The sequence below is a fragment of the Chaetomium globosum genome, genomic scaffold, assembly GCF_000143365.1.
Source record: "Chaetomium globosum CBS 148.51 scaffold_5 genomic scaffold, whole genome shotgun sequence".
Lineage (NCBI taxonomy): Eukaryota > Fungi > Ascomycota > Sordariomycetes > Sordariales > Chaetomiaceae > Chaetomium > Chaetomium globosum.
The window spans coordinates 906,523-921,323 of record NT_165980.1 but is presented as its reverse complement, the minus strand read 5'-3'; the positions used below and the strand labels follow the sequence as shown (position 1 = coordinate 921,323).

At 55.7% G+C, this 14,801-nt stretch overlaps 6 protein-coding genes across 6 annotated transcripts; 4 read left to right on the top strand and 2 right to left on the bottom strand.

Moving 5' to 3' along the window:
- Positions 1-777: 777 nt before the first annotated feature.
- On the top strand, positions 778-1,696 carry CHGG_07128 (uncharacterized protein; the record flags this gene model as incomplete). Its single annotated transcript, XM_001224783.1, has 3 exons — positions 778-1,296; positions 1,346-1,467; positions 1,531-1,696. The coding sequence occupies 3 exons, from the start codon at positions 778-780 to the stop codon at positions 1,694-1,696; spliced, it is 807 nt and encodes a 268-aa protein (XP_001224784.1).
- A 364-nt stretch (positions 1,697-2,060) lies between these two features.
- CHGG_07127 (spermidine synthase) lies at positions 2,061-3,837 on the bottom strand (the record flags this gene model as incomplete). The annotated part of the gene is made up of 5 exons (XM_001224782.1): positions 2,061-2,338; positions 2,648-2,888; positions 2,943-3,235; positions 3,301-3,336; positions 3,834-3,837. 5 exons carry the CDS (start codon positions 3,835-3,837, stop codon positions 2,061-2,063), a joined length of 852 nt encoding a protein of 283 aa, XP_001224783.1.
- Positions 3,838-4,140: 303 nt separating this feature from the next.
- On the top strand, positions 4,141-4,643 carry CHGG_07126 (uncharacterized protein; the record flags this gene model as incomplete). Its single annotated transcript, XM_001224781.1, has 3 exons — positions 4,141-4,171; positions 4,333-4,460; positions 4,596-4,643. 3 exons carry the CDS (start codon positions 4,141-4,143, stop codon positions 4,641-4,643), a joined length of 207 nt encoding a protein of 68 aa, XP_001224782.1.
- A 2,134-nt stretch (positions 4,644-6,777) lies between these two features.
- Positions 6,778-8,086, top strand: CHGG_07125 (guanine nucleotide-binding protein alpha-2 subunit; the record flags this gene model as incomplete). The annotated part of the gene is made up of 5 exons (XM_001224780.1): positions 6,778-6,898; positions 6,958-7,142; positions 7,215-7,372; positions 7,425-7,683; positions 7,742-8,086. The coding sequence occupies 5 exons, from the start codon at positions 6,778-6,780 to the stop codon at positions 8,084-8,086; spliced, it is 1,068 nt and encodes a 355-aa protein (XP_001224781.1).
- A 2,489-nt stretch (positions 8,087-10,575) lies between these two features.
- Positions 10,576-13,956, top strand: CHGG_07124 (uncharacterized protein; the record flags this gene model as incomplete). The annotated part of the gene is made up of 8 exons (XM_001224779.1): positions 10,576-10,608; positions 11,164-11,371; positions 11,453-11,535; positions 11,591-11,888; positions 11,943-12,031; positions 12,081-12,184; positions 12,320-12,459; positions 12,530-13,956. The coding sequence occupies 8 exons, from the start codon at positions 10,576-10,578 to the stop codon at positions 13,954-13,956; spliced, it is 2,382 nt and encodes a 793-aa protein (XP_001224780.1).
- A 233-nt stretch (positions 13,957-14,189) lies between these two features.
- On the bottom strand, positions 14,190-14,639 carry CHGG_07123 (uncharacterized protein; the record flags this gene model as incomplete). The annotated part of the gene is made up of 1 exon (XM_001224778.1): positions 14,190-14,639. The coding sequence occupies one exon, from the start codon at positions 14,637-14,639 to the stop codon at positions 14,190-14,192; it is 450 nt and encodes a 149-aa protein (XP_001224779.1).
- Positions 14,640-14,801: the final 162 nt, after the last annotated feature.

Here is a 14,801-nt window from a genome sequence, read left to right as displayed (position 1 = left end):
TTGTTCGAGGCGTGGGAGCGTTGAGACGACGGGGTGTTAGAATGTTGGAGGAACGAGATTGGAGGAGGGCCGTTCTCTTCTGCAACTTTCTGCTCCGCAGCTCGAGCACGAGCGCGCGCGAAGTACTCCTTCTGGCGCTGACGAGCTGGGTTTATCTTCCGCATCCGGCCGCGGTTGTGGCGGTAGAGATTGCCCTCAGTCCAGTTCATATCAAGCAGACTGAATTGTGTCGGGGATAGGTTGTGTCTTTTTAAAATCCAACCGATGGATCATGGATCGATGCCCCTGAGCAGAGCAGATGCTGAATGTCGAGTCTTGAGCCGGAGTCATCCAGGTGTGGCCTCAACGACGTATGAACCTCAAGTGAGAGATTTGCATGGCCAAAAAAAAAAAAAAAAAAAGACCGAAAAAAACTGGTCAAATTCCAAGAACTCCAATTGTTCCTTCCCACGAATATCCAAGGTCGGGAGCACCTTCCATCATTGCACTGTGTCATCGAGAGATGCAGCATGAGATGGGCCGGCTCGTTCCTTCCGCCTCTAGCCGCGATCCGAGCCGGGCCCACTTTAAACTCCCATGCCCCGCGCCGACGACCTCCGAACCCGCAACCGACCCGGAGCAGCACCTTCAATCCCAACCCCGCTTTCCTCCGCCATCATGCGAACACAAGCTTGGAGGACATTCCGCGTCCTCTCACGACCTTTTATCCGGTCGTCCTACCGCCAATCCCTCTCGCAACAACCACTCCCACCATCGACCTCCCTCCTCTTCCGCACAATGGCGTCATCATCATCCACCACCCACCCCCCGGTGCTCAAGCAGCCCGTCAAGCTCGCATGCGTGCAACTGGCCTCGGGCTCCGACAAAGCCGCCAACCTAGCCCACGCCGCCGTCAAAGTGCGCGAGGCCGCCCAGACCGGCGCCAAGATCGTGGTCCTCCCAGAGTGCTTCAACTCGCCCTACGGCTGCGACTACTTCCCCTCCTACGCCGAGACACTGCTCCCCTCACCACCCACGCCCGCCCAATCCCCCTCCTACCACGCCCTCTCCACTATGGCGCGCGAAAACGCCATCTACCTCATCGGCGGCTCCATCCCCGAGCTGGCCACCTCCGCCTCCGAACCCTCCCAAAACACCTACTACAACACCTCCCTGACCTTCTCCCCGTCGGGCGCCCTCCTCGCCACGCACCGCAAGATCCACCTCTTCGACATCGACATCCCCGGGGGGGATCACCTTCCGCGAATCCGACGTGCTCTCCCCCGGCAACCAGCTGACCATGGTCGACCTGCCCGAGTACGGCCGCATCGGCGTGGCCATCTGCTACGACGTGCGCTTCCCCGAGCTGGCCACCATCGCCGCGCGCCGCGGCTGCTTCGCCCTGGTCTACCCGGGCGCCTTCAACCTGACGACGGGCCCGCTGCACTGGGAGCTGCTGGCGCGGGCACGCGCGGTCGATAATCAGCTGTATGTGGCGCTGTGTAGTCCTGCGCGGGATATGACGGCTGGGTACCATGCGTGGGGGCATAGCTTGGTGGCGGATCCGATGGCGAAGGTGTTGGCGGAGGCGGGGGAGGGGGAGGGGATTGTGGTGGTGGAGTTGGATGGGGAGAGGATTGAGCTGGCGAGGAGGGGGATTCCGTTGAGGGATCAGCGCCGGTTTGATGTGTATCCTGATGTTAGTCGGGTGCAGTGAATGCGCGGTTGGGGTGTAGGGGAGGTTTTGTAATGAATCAATGATAGCGTGTGTACGTTGTATGTATGTGTGCGTGGGCGGCTTGTCTTTCACTTCTTTATTTGTTCATGTAAAGATTGGGAGGGAGGCTGGTCTATTTTCGGCTTTGGCCCCTATCCAGTTTCCAGGAGCCCCTATTTACCCAAGGGGAGTCTACCTGGCCAGTGACGACCATCGTCTATCCCGCTTTGCAGCAGCTTGTTTTGTCTAGCATCATCCAGATGCTTGCTGCAACCCCTTTTCATCCGAGCCTCCCCCTTAACCAAGGCACAAAACCCCGGGCGTCCTTTTGGTCCCTATACCCATCGCCAGGCTGGTGATCTGCTTATTCCAGGGCCTCCTGCGCAAAGGTGGGAAGGACGAAGCTGGCCTTGTGGATGTCGGCGTTGTAGTACCGGCACAGCTTGCGCTCCTCCTCCTTGCTCCACGAGCGGACAGGCTCGCGCACGTTGCGGTTGGCGTCCTTGCAGCAGACCATGAAGCCGATCTGGCCCGACGGGTATGTCGGGATGGTGGTGTAAGCGTACTCGGCCACGGGGAAGATCTCGCCGCAGTCCTTCTTGAGCTTGGTGATCAGCGGCAGGTGGAGCCATTGGTTCTCGGCTGCGTTGCGTAAACAGCGTATTAGTCGGTCTATCCATCCGGGGCAGGGGGATCAACAGTAGGAGTGAGAGAGAATGAGAGAGACAATGGGTAAATGGGGTTGGCGGCGAAGGAAATGGAGGAAAGAAACGATGACGTGGAAAAAAAGCAAGGAGGAAATTCGTCGCAAGGGAAAGCCGAGACGAACTACCACTTGGTAGCCTCCTGAGAGATGACACAAGGCTGGATCAGGGCATATTAAAGCACCTGGCCCGGAGAAAGAGGGCATTCCTCCCAGGTCTCGACTTTCTTCGAGTAAATGAGACATACAACCTTGGGTGGTAATAACGCCGCCCTCGCGGAGAGCATCGTGAAGGAGCTTGAAGTAGGGCTTCTGGAAAAGCGACTCGGCCGGGCCCTCGGGGTCAGAAGAGTCCGTGATGATGACGTCGAAGGTGTTCTTGTAGTCGTCGAGGAACTTGAAGCCGTCGCCGATGTGGACCTTGACCTTGGAGTGGTTGAAGCCAGCCGACATGTGGGGGAGGTACTTCTTGGAGAGGCGGATGACGGCCTAGAACGTGTAAGTGGCTGACACATCTATGACTTGGGAGGGGCCCAAACACACCTCATCAATGTCGCAGAGGGTGGCCTCCTCCACGCACTCGTGCTTGACAACCTCGCGCAGGACACCGCCGTCGCCACCACCGATGACGAGGACCTTCTTGGGGTTGGGATGCGAGTTCATAGCCAGGTGGGTGATCATCTCCTGGTACGAGAACTCATCCCGCTCGGTGCACTGAATGACATTGTCGAGGACGAGCACGTTTCCATGGTTGGTGGACTCGAAGATCAGGACGTCCTGGAACTTGCTCTTCTCGTGATGCAACACCTTCTTGACCCGGAGGGTCATGGCCTGGCCTGCCAAGAGTTAGCATGATGAGTACCGATGAGTGCGGCAGGTGAGGTGTGATTTGGTTACTCACCGGGCCACATCTCCGAGATCTCGCGGAACCACCCATCTGTAAGCCGCCAGGAAATGGTCAGCGCACGTACTCATCATCGACAGCCGAATGCACCACCGGCATTGAATACGGCAGCCTCGATGGCAATCAGGCGGGTTGAAGATATTATTGGGCTAGGCGTCCAACTGCCACCCTCCCAAGGCTGTCCGTGTGAGGCGCAAGACACGGCTTAGGAAGCTCGTCTGAAGTGATGTGGTGACACTGGCGCGTAACCACACCGTTCAATTTAGAGGCTGGCAAGCTGCATTTTGCTTGTGAAAACGGTGAAAGACCGAGTACCGGCATTCTAGCAGTGCCGAATGTGCCGCCAAACTACTGCAGAAGGTGAGGTGATGCTTGTGAGGGAGGGGTTGACGATAGGACCGTTGTTGGAGATGGCGGGGCATTTGTTTAACTAGCGACCCCGCGGTCGATCATGGAGGGACGAGGACAATTCACTAAAAACGACAGTAAAACATAAAACATACCCTGGATGGTAGCGTGTGTAATTTCACTCATTTTGCGAATTTGGCTGGGGCGAAGGTACTTGAAAAAAGGTGAGCCGAGAAATTGGTGAGGCGGCTTGGAGAGAAGACGGCGTGAGTAAAACAGAGCCAGTTTAAAGGTGAGCCAGTGAGGTCAAGGCGGGGTAAAAGTTTGTGTGCCCCTTCTTTTTATCATGGACCACTCGAAACAGCAAACAGGTGCGACTTCTTCTTGGACTTGTGCAGAATTTTCCTCGGTCCCGCGGTCCCACGGTCGCCCTGAAGCCGATTGTATGAGCGAATAAGAATGTGGTAAACCCAAAAGTCGGGACCAATGATGCCCAAAAGGTGGAGAGCCGGGTGCGAGTGTATGTGTGCGAGTTTTAAAACTACAGAGCTGAGAGCCACCTAACTACCGGACGAGCTGACCGGATAGATCAATCTCCTGTCACCTCCTTGGCAACGACACATCTACCTATCTACCTTCTCGCGATACCTCATACATATGGTAGTTACTCCTACTACGCAGGGGTAAGGAGATTAAGAAACAACCTCCCGGATATGCTCACGGTCCGAGCACTCCTTCCCGGCTCCCGGGATAAACCGGTCGGTCCGTCGCGGCCCCAGGACGGACAGAGCACGGTCGGGTTCCAGAAGGTTGGTGTTTGGGTTAACTAGCGCTGAGGTCAGCGGCCGACCATGCTGGCGTTACGTTGGAGACGATGGAAGTAACCCCCAGACGCCTGCCGGTCCCGGCAACCAGGGCAATAATTATATTACAAAGATCGATAGGCCACGAATGGCGCCGTCAAGGACGGCCAAGCTCGCGACTCTTCTTGATGTGTCGTACTGCCTGCTGCCCTAAGACTGCAGGCCACGCGTCACTTCTCGAGTTGACAGAGAGCGAGCGCGGGATGTCGGTATCGGTATCGTCTTGATAGTGTTCAATTTTCTGCGACGACGAGCTTCATCAATGCGCCTCCACTACATATGCCGCTCCACCCCCCCTTGTGGAATGGCGCGGCGCGAAGCAGCGTGTCGATCCATCTTTCTCCTCCGCTGTCTCGCCTGCGCCATGACATCTCGAACGCCAGAGAAGCCTCTCGGCGAAACTAATTGACATCGTGTTAAGTGCCTGTCTCTCGTTTCAGCCTTTGACAATCCTGGAAGTCGATCAATACCGCTTCGGTAGGGCGGCACGAGGAAAGACTTGCGAGCCCTCGCAGAGGATTTGGAAAGAAAGTGCAGAGAAAGCAATGAGTCTTCCTCGGCTGAATCGAACTTCGGGCTGATGTATGGTGTTACACCACATTTCCTCCGTCGTTCCCGAGAGATAAGCAAGGAAACCGCGTGGCGATGAGATCGAACGGCAAGACAGTTCACAGCCAATCGCCACAGAAGAGCTTGAGAACCCGCGTGGCGTGGACGGAGAGATGGAAGAGCGTCACAGCGTTGAGACTCTGGCTTTCGGCGCGAATGCAGGTCTTCTAAGGAAGGGTCCGCGATTGGACGGAGCGAAACCTCTTGCCTCTTGTCGGTCTAGTGAAGATGCAAGATCTCCAAGAGCATGGGGGGTTTTCCCGGGAATAGGGGTAAAACATGGACGCCGGCGCTCCCAGCGGCGCGGGACTCCATCTTCCCATTGCCGGAACTAGAGCAGCAGAGGAGGCCGACGGGAGACACCGAGGGAGTTACACTAGTTAGCTACCCACGATTCCTATTTCTCCCATCTCATTGACCTCGTCGCTGTGAGATGCGGCCAAGACGTCGTCATTACAGAATCCGGAAACGCCGTTTACTTAACGTGTTGAGATTTCCATGTCGCGGAATGACACCAGACCCAAGTGTCCAGGGATTGGAATGCGGAGCTAAAAAAGACTGCGAACCGATGGAACCCTATCATGAAACTGGAGCTAATTCGGTTGTGATCGACCTCTTCCGCCGTTGGGGACCCGCGTGGGCGGGAGAACCCGAGGAGGCACGCCTCCAGTAAACCAGCTGAGAAAACAGCTTCTTCAGTTTGTAGGCCCTGAATCGGCCTCGCACGGTGGTGATGCGGGTTTGCGCAACGGTTTGGGGTCGACCTGCCTTGATTGAAAAGTTGGGCGGGAATTCCATCACATTGCACCGAAACGGAAGAAAAGGTGGGCCTGGGTATGGGATGGAAGATGCGGAAAGGAAACGCAGGGTGAGGCGGACCCACATACCTCAAGGCACCCCTGCTCCTTGAATGCTTGCCGGAGGAGCCCGCAGGAAGAGCGGGCCTTGAAGATGCCATGCAGGGCATTGGTTTTGGCGCGCCGCAGCGGAACAAATAATCGAGACATGAGGGTCGGTTGCACCTGGCCGAGCTCTGCGCCCCCGAGCCACCGTTGTTGACCCGGAGTCCATGTAACCCAGACTTTTTTGACCTGTTGAATCTTCCCGTCGTTTGATACTTCGGAGCCGACACGCCTTTTTGTGCTTCGCCGCGAAATTTCACTTATAGCCATCACATTTCCCTCAGCCGTACCGGGCCTATTCATGCTCTCGTCTCGCCTTCCGAATCGTTTGATCCCCACCATCGCCCGCTTGGCCGACCTCGACGACAACCGATTTAAAGCACCGGAAGGAGAGGAAAACCACCACTTTCGAATGGAGCAGTAGCGAGGAGGTCTTGCCGGAAATACAGCAGGCGATTTTGCATGGGCACCGTTTGGTAGACCTTGACACAACGTTGACGGGTTGCCCACACCTATCGCTGAGGTCCGTCGAGGTTCCCCGATAAACTGGGTAGTTGGCTGGTGTCGGGCGTTTCAAAAGTTGCGACAGAGCTCCCTGCGGAATTCCCTGGCCCCGCCACCACAGTTCGCCCACCGAACGAGCTCCGCACAGCGGGCATTAAACGACGTCAGCGACCGCCGTCGAACTTTCGACAATTCAATTTGAGCTCCAATTTGCCCATACCGTCGCCATTCCGATCACCACCGCCGCCATGTGTTTCGGGGGTCGCGAAAAGACCGATGAGTCGGGCGCCGCTCGCTCGCGCGAGCTTGATAAGATCATTCGCGCCGACGAGAAGCGCATGTCCAAAGAAGTGAAGCTTCTGCTTCTAGGTACGAACTGCGTTCCGGGTGGCAACGATGCCAGATCAACTAATCTTGCGCTTGCACAGGAGCCGGAGAGTCCGGAAAGTCGACAGTCCTTAAACAGATGAAGCTCATCTATGCTCAAGGCTTCAGCAAGACCGAGAAAATGGAGTGGAAGCCCGTGGTGTTCACAAATATCCTCCAGTCGTTCCGCCTAATTTTCGATGCGATGAATGACGCGGGTATTACGTTCGAGAACCCAGAGAACGAGGTAAGCTACTGCGCCTTCCGGCCCGCCGCCGGTCAGCTCTTTCTCGACTGATACTGACTGGCTATCTGGCAGAAAAACATGGCCCAAATGATGGTGGACTACGAGATGACGGCGCACGAGCCTTTACCAGAGGAGTACCTGGAACCTGTCAAGAAGCTCTGGGTGGACGCGGGCATCAAGAAAGCCATGGAGAAGGGCAACGAGTATGCGCTGCACGATAACCTGGATTAGTAAGTGGCCACACCATGTTGGGCAGAACTGCAAGGACTGACAAGCATCAAGCTTCTGTGATGATGTGGAGCGTATCTGGGATAAGAACTACGTCCCTACAGACCAGGACCTACTGCGATCGAGGTTAAGAACAACCGGCATCACCGAGACCGTCTTCGACCTGGGGCAGCTCACATACCGGATGTTCGATGTCGGAGGCCAACGGTCAGAACGGAAAAAGTGGATCCACTGCTTCGAGAACGTCAACTCCCTGATGTTCCTCGTGGCCATCTCGGGGTACGATCAGTGTTTGGTTGAAGATAAGGATGGCGTGCGTACTCCCTGATCTTGTCGGCGCGGGAAGAGAAAGCTAACATGGCGTGCCGCAGAACCAAATGAACGAGGCCTTAATGCTGTGGGAATCCATCGCCAACTCCCACTGGTTCGCCAAATCGGCGCTCATCCTTTTCCTCAACAAGATGGACCTCTTCAAAGAGAAGCTCGTTAAGAGCCCCATAACAGACCACGGTTTCACCGACTACCACGGGCCGCCGAACGACTGGGACCAGGCCAGCCAGTACTTTATGGACAAGTTCAGGGCACTGAACCGAAACCCGGACAAGGAGATTTATGGTCACTTCACGAATGCCACCGACACCAACCTTTTGAAGATCACGATGAGTTCCGTGCAGGACATGATCATCCAGCGGAACCTGAAGCAGCTCATTCTGTAAGAGGCGATATTTGCATCCATGACGTTCTGCTCTTTTTCCCCCCTGGGAACGCGCGAACCCCGTTTGTTGTAAGCATCCAATGCGGACTGCTCACCGGGCACGGCTGCATAAGAAACGCGGCCGGCCCGTTTTCCTTTCTCACTTGTCACTTTTTTTTTTTTTTAATTCTGCTTTTTATGATACCAAAAACGCTATGTTACTTCGCATTTCAAAAGTGGCTCCCTTCCTAACATATGTGACTTGATGATAGGGTCTAATTGCACCGAGCCCGCCCTGCATCCGCACCCCTCGCCTCAAAAAGGGACCGCTCACAGGGATTGATCCCCTGTTCTCGTTCGTTGTACATTATACTTGCGGGGCCTGGGCAAAAGTTACCTTCTTTCTTCTTTCTTGCCGGCTCCGGTTACACTGTTTATATACCTTAAACTCTTACTACGGCGTGGTCTCGACGTTTCTCAACAAAACCCGGCTCCGGACCGCACCGAGGCTGACAAGCTTCGACCTTCTTCTTTCTCGTTCATTATTTGCTGTTGGATTATGGCTGAGTTATACGGTTCTCCTAGCGATGTGACTGATCGTTTTGTGATGGATTTTGGGGCGAGGGGGGGCTGGAATATGATAAAAGATGTGTGGCATTCCGTGAGCATGAGTGGCCAGCGGCACTTGGGGGCTTCGATCCCTGCGAAAAGAGTGGGGCGCAATAGGGGGTGGAGACGAACCGTAACGGTCGGCCGTCAACGTTACAAATGCTACCTCCTGTATTGGGGTCCTTGTCGGAGGATTCGCTGGGCGCCGGATGGGCCGAGAACGAGAAATGATGATGGCGTCACACGCGGCTTGCTGTTGGTTCGGACGAGCCGCGGCTGGGCATGCGGATGCGGCTGGGTGAGTGGCTTTCTGGGTTCAGGCAATTGGGGGCCCACTTGGCAAGTCATTCGCTTACTCCCATCACTGCATACACAGGAGGAGACGACGATGCATATTTATTACAAGGTAGAGATGTGGATGGATGGATGACACATTGCCTGATAGTCTCTCATTGTACATAGATAATCTGTACTGCGGCGCAAAGGCGAAGGAACTTTTAGATTCCGGAGAAATGAATCTGAAACAAGGCGATTCGCTCGTCCACGATACGAAAAGTCCACACAGCGGAGTCCGCTGACCACTTGGCAGTTGCTTTTTGTTTGATAGTGGGTGGAATCAGATATGTCGTCCTCTGGTGGTGTTGGGAAATTTCCTGAGGCGGATCGGCACACTGGGCCGGCCGCGAGTCCCCCCAGACGGCAACCCCCCTTGCCCGAACTAAGGAGCTCTGGTGGACCCGGGGCACTGGTTAGTGGCGCCGGTCTGGTTCGGTAGTTGGACGCCGTTCATGCAACGGGGGGTAGGAGCTTCTCCTCCGTATCATCAATGATATCAAAACAAGTTTCGGACTGGAGCTAGTAGTTAGGTACTTATGCCATTTTGCTGGGACTCTCATGGAGCCTCTCTCTGTCCGAATCCTGACTTGACACCCGAGACACCTTGACTCTCGAGTCTTCTCTAGTGGCCATGCTGTGCTACGAGAGACACGAGATTCCAGGGCGCGTTGTGGAACGGCGACAGGGCCCGCCATGAGGTCTGGGCCGGAACACAGCATGGGCGATTCGCCCAGCTGAGGCAGTCTTTTCCGTGCGATCAGCACCGTTGCTTTCCGGGCTCCACTTCGCTCTTCTTTCCCCCGGCGATGGTGGTCTGCAAGATGGGGTCGAAAAACGGAGCTCCGATGTAATGAGAGGTGTCCAACAGTCCAACAAGACGGCGAGGCCCATTTCTTTTTCTTTTTGGCTTGAGGGTTGGGTGGAACTTGGGAGGGAAAGTCGCATTCGGTGTCGGATGTGTTGCGAATCTCGGGATGGCGTGTTCGTCAGACGGTGACGAGTGGGCTGCCTTTTTCCCCGGATCGGCTGTTCGGGTTTGCCATATGGCAACCACGTGGATGTGAGTGGGTTGATACCGTGCTGTCTGTACAGTGGATTTGGTGGAATCTTGCACAGCCGAGGCCATCGTTTCGTACGACGGCTCGACAACTCATAGTAATTTGGAGTTGACACCAGGAACACACTGTGTACGAAGTATGCTGTCTCTGAGCACGAGGGAATGTGAGACATTATTTGCAAGATCGGACGCTATCGGGCTCGGAGAGATCACAGCGCCACACATGGAGGGGCAGAAGAATTGATTAAGATGCAGCTGAACCCTTGACGAAGGTCCTTCGTGTGGTCGTTCCTCCCACTTCCTCCATTCACCCTGCCAACCATCCTCCACGCAATCCACTGTGCGAATGACGGGAACTCGATTCAGTTCCACACATTACACAACATTCAAAGATACCCGTGCATTGGGAAACTATCTTTAGATTTATTATGCATTGCGGCACAATGCATTTAATATTCTGAAATAATTAACTATTATAATAACTAGTAGTTCCATAGCCTCGTCATGAAATGCTGCAAGCATCTGAACTCACAGAACTCACAGTGTGTGCATGTTATTATTCACTGTACAAGTAAACAACCGGAAGGAATCCTGCAACATTCTGTGCCATCTGGTTCCTGCCAAAATAGGATTTCCTCCAAAGTGTAGGTTTTGTAGCTTTCCATCTGAAACAAACAGCGATCTGAGAATTGAAATCTTATGAACAATCCGAAGTCAGCGAGTTGACGACCAACGCCTGGTGCTTGTTTACACCCCTCCTTTTCTTGATATCCCGCAATTCACCAACACCGCCCTGCTCATGATACACTACCTAGACGCCCCGCAACCCACAACCTAAAGCTTAGCCACACCTGGAAATTGACCACGACTCCAAAGCCAACATCACAACCTAGCGTAACCACCACCGCTGACCCCATCAACAAGCCACACCCACCTTCCCGCTCACAATGTCGACCAACCCATCCTCAAAGCCCCTGATGGGGAACAATAACAACAACAACAACAACAGCCCCGCCCCTCCCCCAAGCGACATCCACCCGCCCTCCTACACCACCGCCACCGCCGCAAGGAGCAGCTGACAATCAAAGCCCACGCAGCGCTTCGCCTTCCTCCGCACGAAGCGCGGCATCGCCATCTTAGTCGTCGTCGGCCTCGTCATTATCGGCGGCGGCCTAGCGGGGTTGGCTGCGCTGCGTAATCGTGACGGGGGAGGCGGCGAGTCTGCGCCGTGGACGGGTGATGACGAGGGCATGGTCACGGATGATGCGTGGTTTTATGGCCAGTCGCCGGCGGTTTATCCTTCGCGTGAGTTTTTCTTGGGGGGGTTTTATTGCCTCTGGTGTTGTGTAAACTAGGGGGTGGGAAGGAGCTGACAGATGATGGTAGCGAATATCACGGGTGGAGGGCAGTGGGCTGATGCGGCTGGGAAGGCAAGGGAGTTGGTGGGGAGAATGACGCTTGAGGAAAAGGTAAGTTAACTTGCTTAGAGGGATCGTGGCAATGGCGAGACTAACCGTAGCGTAGGTTAGTTTGACTGCCGGCGCTAGCTCCAACACTAGCTGTCCGGGGTTCATTCCGGCTGTCCCACGCCTTGGATTCCCTGGCATGTGTCTGGGCGATGCAGGCAATGGACTTCGCGGGACGGACTTCGTCAGTACGTGGCCGAGCGGCATCCATGTCGGTGCCAGCTGGAACAAGGTGCTCGCTCGCCAGCGGGGGTTCGGTATGGGGGGCGAGTTCAAAACCAAGGGCGTGAATGTGCTGCTTGGGCCTGTCATTGGGCCCGCCGGTCGCGTTGTCTTGAACGGCAGGAACTGGGAAGGTACGGTCTCAACCAGATAAGTGCTTGTGCGAGGCAGGCCGTTGACATGAATAGGCTTTTCAAGCGACCCCTATCTATCAGGAGCTCTGGCCCACGAAACGGTTACGGCAGTGCAAGCTGCTGGGGTTATTACGAGTACCAAGGTGTGTCCCACCGACTAGGATATTGAGAAACCGTGCTAACGCCATACAGCACTTTATCGCCAATGAACAAGAAACAAACCGGAACCCATCTAACGATGTCGAGTCGGTATCATCTAACATTGATGACAGAACGATGCACGAATTTTACCTTTGGTAAGCTAAGCAATCCTGATCCCATTGCCTTTTTATCTAACATCACAGGCCTTTCCAAGATGCTATCCGTGCCGGTAGTGGCAACATTATGTGCTCGTACCAGCGGCTCAATAATTCGTACGGGTGCGCAAACAGCAAGTCGCTGAATGGTCATCTTAAAACCGAACTTGGTTTTCAAGGCTGGGTCGTTAGCGATTGGGGCGCCCAGCACACTGGAACAGCCGCAGCTCTAGCAGGCATGGACGTTGCTATGCCAAACGGAAACGGTTTCTGGGGTTCGCATCTCGTGGATGCTGTCAACAACGGATCGGTTGCCGAAGCCCGCATAGACGACATGGCAATCAGGTAATACATGGCTCCTTAACCTTCCGGTGCCCCAGACTAACAACAACAGGACCCTCGCAACCTGGTACCTCATGGGTCAAGACCAGGACTTCCCGCAACCCGGCGTCGGCATGGCCGCGGATCTTACCCGACCTCACAAAATAGTTGATGCTAGAAACTCAAGTTTTCGGTCAACACTTCTCGATGGCGCAGTCGAAGGGCACGTTCTCGTAAAGAACATTCGGAACGCGTTGCCCCTGAAAGAGCCGAAGATGCTGTCTATTTTTGGTTACTCGGCCAAGAACCCCGACCACAACAACCCCATGCCCGGCCTCTCCCCATGGCTCTGGGGCGCCGAGTCGTTCAACTACACCGAGTTCGCCGTCAGGTTCTTTGGCTCCACCGGAGAACACAGCTCCACGCCCATCGCCTTCAATGGTACCATCTACTCTGGTGGCGGTTCGGGGGCGACCTCACAGTCCGCCACCGTCTCTCCCTTTGACGCGCTTGTCCAGCGGGCGTACGATGACGGCACCGCCCTTTTCTGGGACCTCGTTAATGGCACCCCTTTCGTCAACCCCATGTCGGACGCCTGCTTGGTGTTTGGAAACGCCTACGCCACCGAGGCCGCCGACCGCCCGGGACTGTACGATGATTACACCGATGAACTGATTAAACACGTCGCTGACCGATGCGGCAACACGGTCGTCGTCCTCCACAATGCGGGCACTCGCTTGGTGGACCAGTTCGTCGACCATCCCAACGTCACAGCCCTCATCTTTGCCCATCTTCCTGGCGAAGCCTCGGGTCGCGCGGTCGTATCGCTGCTGTATGGAGAGTCGAACCCGTCGGGGAAGCTGCCGTACACCGTCGCGAGGAATGAAACCGACTATGCCGTACTCGGCCCGGATGTGGCAGGGGAGTGGGATAGGTTTGCGCGGTTCCCGCAGAGCAATTTCACCGAGGGCGTGTTTCTCGACTATCGGCACTTCGACGCAAAGAATATCAAGCCCAGATATGAGTTCGGTTTCGGGCTAAGCTACACCACGTTTGGGTATGACAACCTAGTTGTCGAGAAGGTGGCTGAGGGCAAGTTCGGGGAGTATCCCACGGGACAAGTCGTCCAGGGCGGGCAGGAAGATCTGTGGGACGTTTTGGTCGAGGTCTCGGCCGATGTCACCAACACCGGGAAGGTCGACGGGGCCGAGGTCGCGCAGCTGTATGTGGGAATCCCGGCCGAGGGCGCCCCCGTGCGGCAGCTGAGGGGGTTTGAGAAACCGTTTCTCAACGCGTCGGCGACGGAGACGGTCCGGTTTGGGCTCACGAGGAGAGACTTGAGCGTGTGGGACGTGGTGGCGCAGAAGTGGCGGCTGGTTAGGGGGGAGTACAAGGTGGAGGTGGGTGGGAGCAGTCGGGATTTGCCGCTCGTTGGGACGGTTACGATTTGAGGGATATCGACTGGTTAGCGACGGGGTTAGGCGTTGGTTTTCTTTTTGAGTTTTTATGATGACATGGTGGACGGAAAGATGTTTGCAAGGTATTATGATGAATATGATATGAACATGAAGGATATATGTACAAAGTTCGTAATTACCCTGCTAACGCGGAATTCCCGTGCTATTAGCAATGTGATGCTCTTCTCATCGTTTCTGATGCTACTCGGCCAATCTACCACGGCCACTTAAGCCTTCGAGCCCACGCTCCTTCTCCTGCGCTTGCAGCCCGGTCCCGGCTTCTCGCCGATCAGCTTCTTGAAGGTCTCAACCATGCCATCGTACGCCGGGTGCTTGGAGAAGTCCTCAAACCAGACCAGCGACGCGCCGTTGCCGGGGAAGACATCGGGCACCCAGCTGAAGGGGTCGTAAAAGTCCCACAGGGTGATGCCGACGCAGGCCTTGACCTTGACGCAGGCGGTCACCACCTTCTGGTAGCACTCCTTCTGCCACTCGAGCTTGGTGTCGTTGACGGGGGTCTTGATGCGCACGTCCAGCTCGGTGAAGGCGACCTCGTCGACCAGCGCGGCGTAGCCCTCGCTCGTGGCGATCAGGTCCTCGGCCGTCGGGTGGTTGTCGGCGTGCAGGTGCGCCTGCATGCCCACGCCGTCGATGCGCACGCCGGCGTCCTTGAGCATCTTGACGAGGCGCACGGCCCCCGCCGTCTTGACCGAGTCCGGGCCGCTCGATGCCGTAGTCGTTGTAGTACAGCTTGGCGTCCGGGTTCGACCTCGGCGGCGGTCTGGAAGGCCAGCTTGATGTACTCCTTCGCCGAGCCACGTTGTAGAAAACGCTTCTTG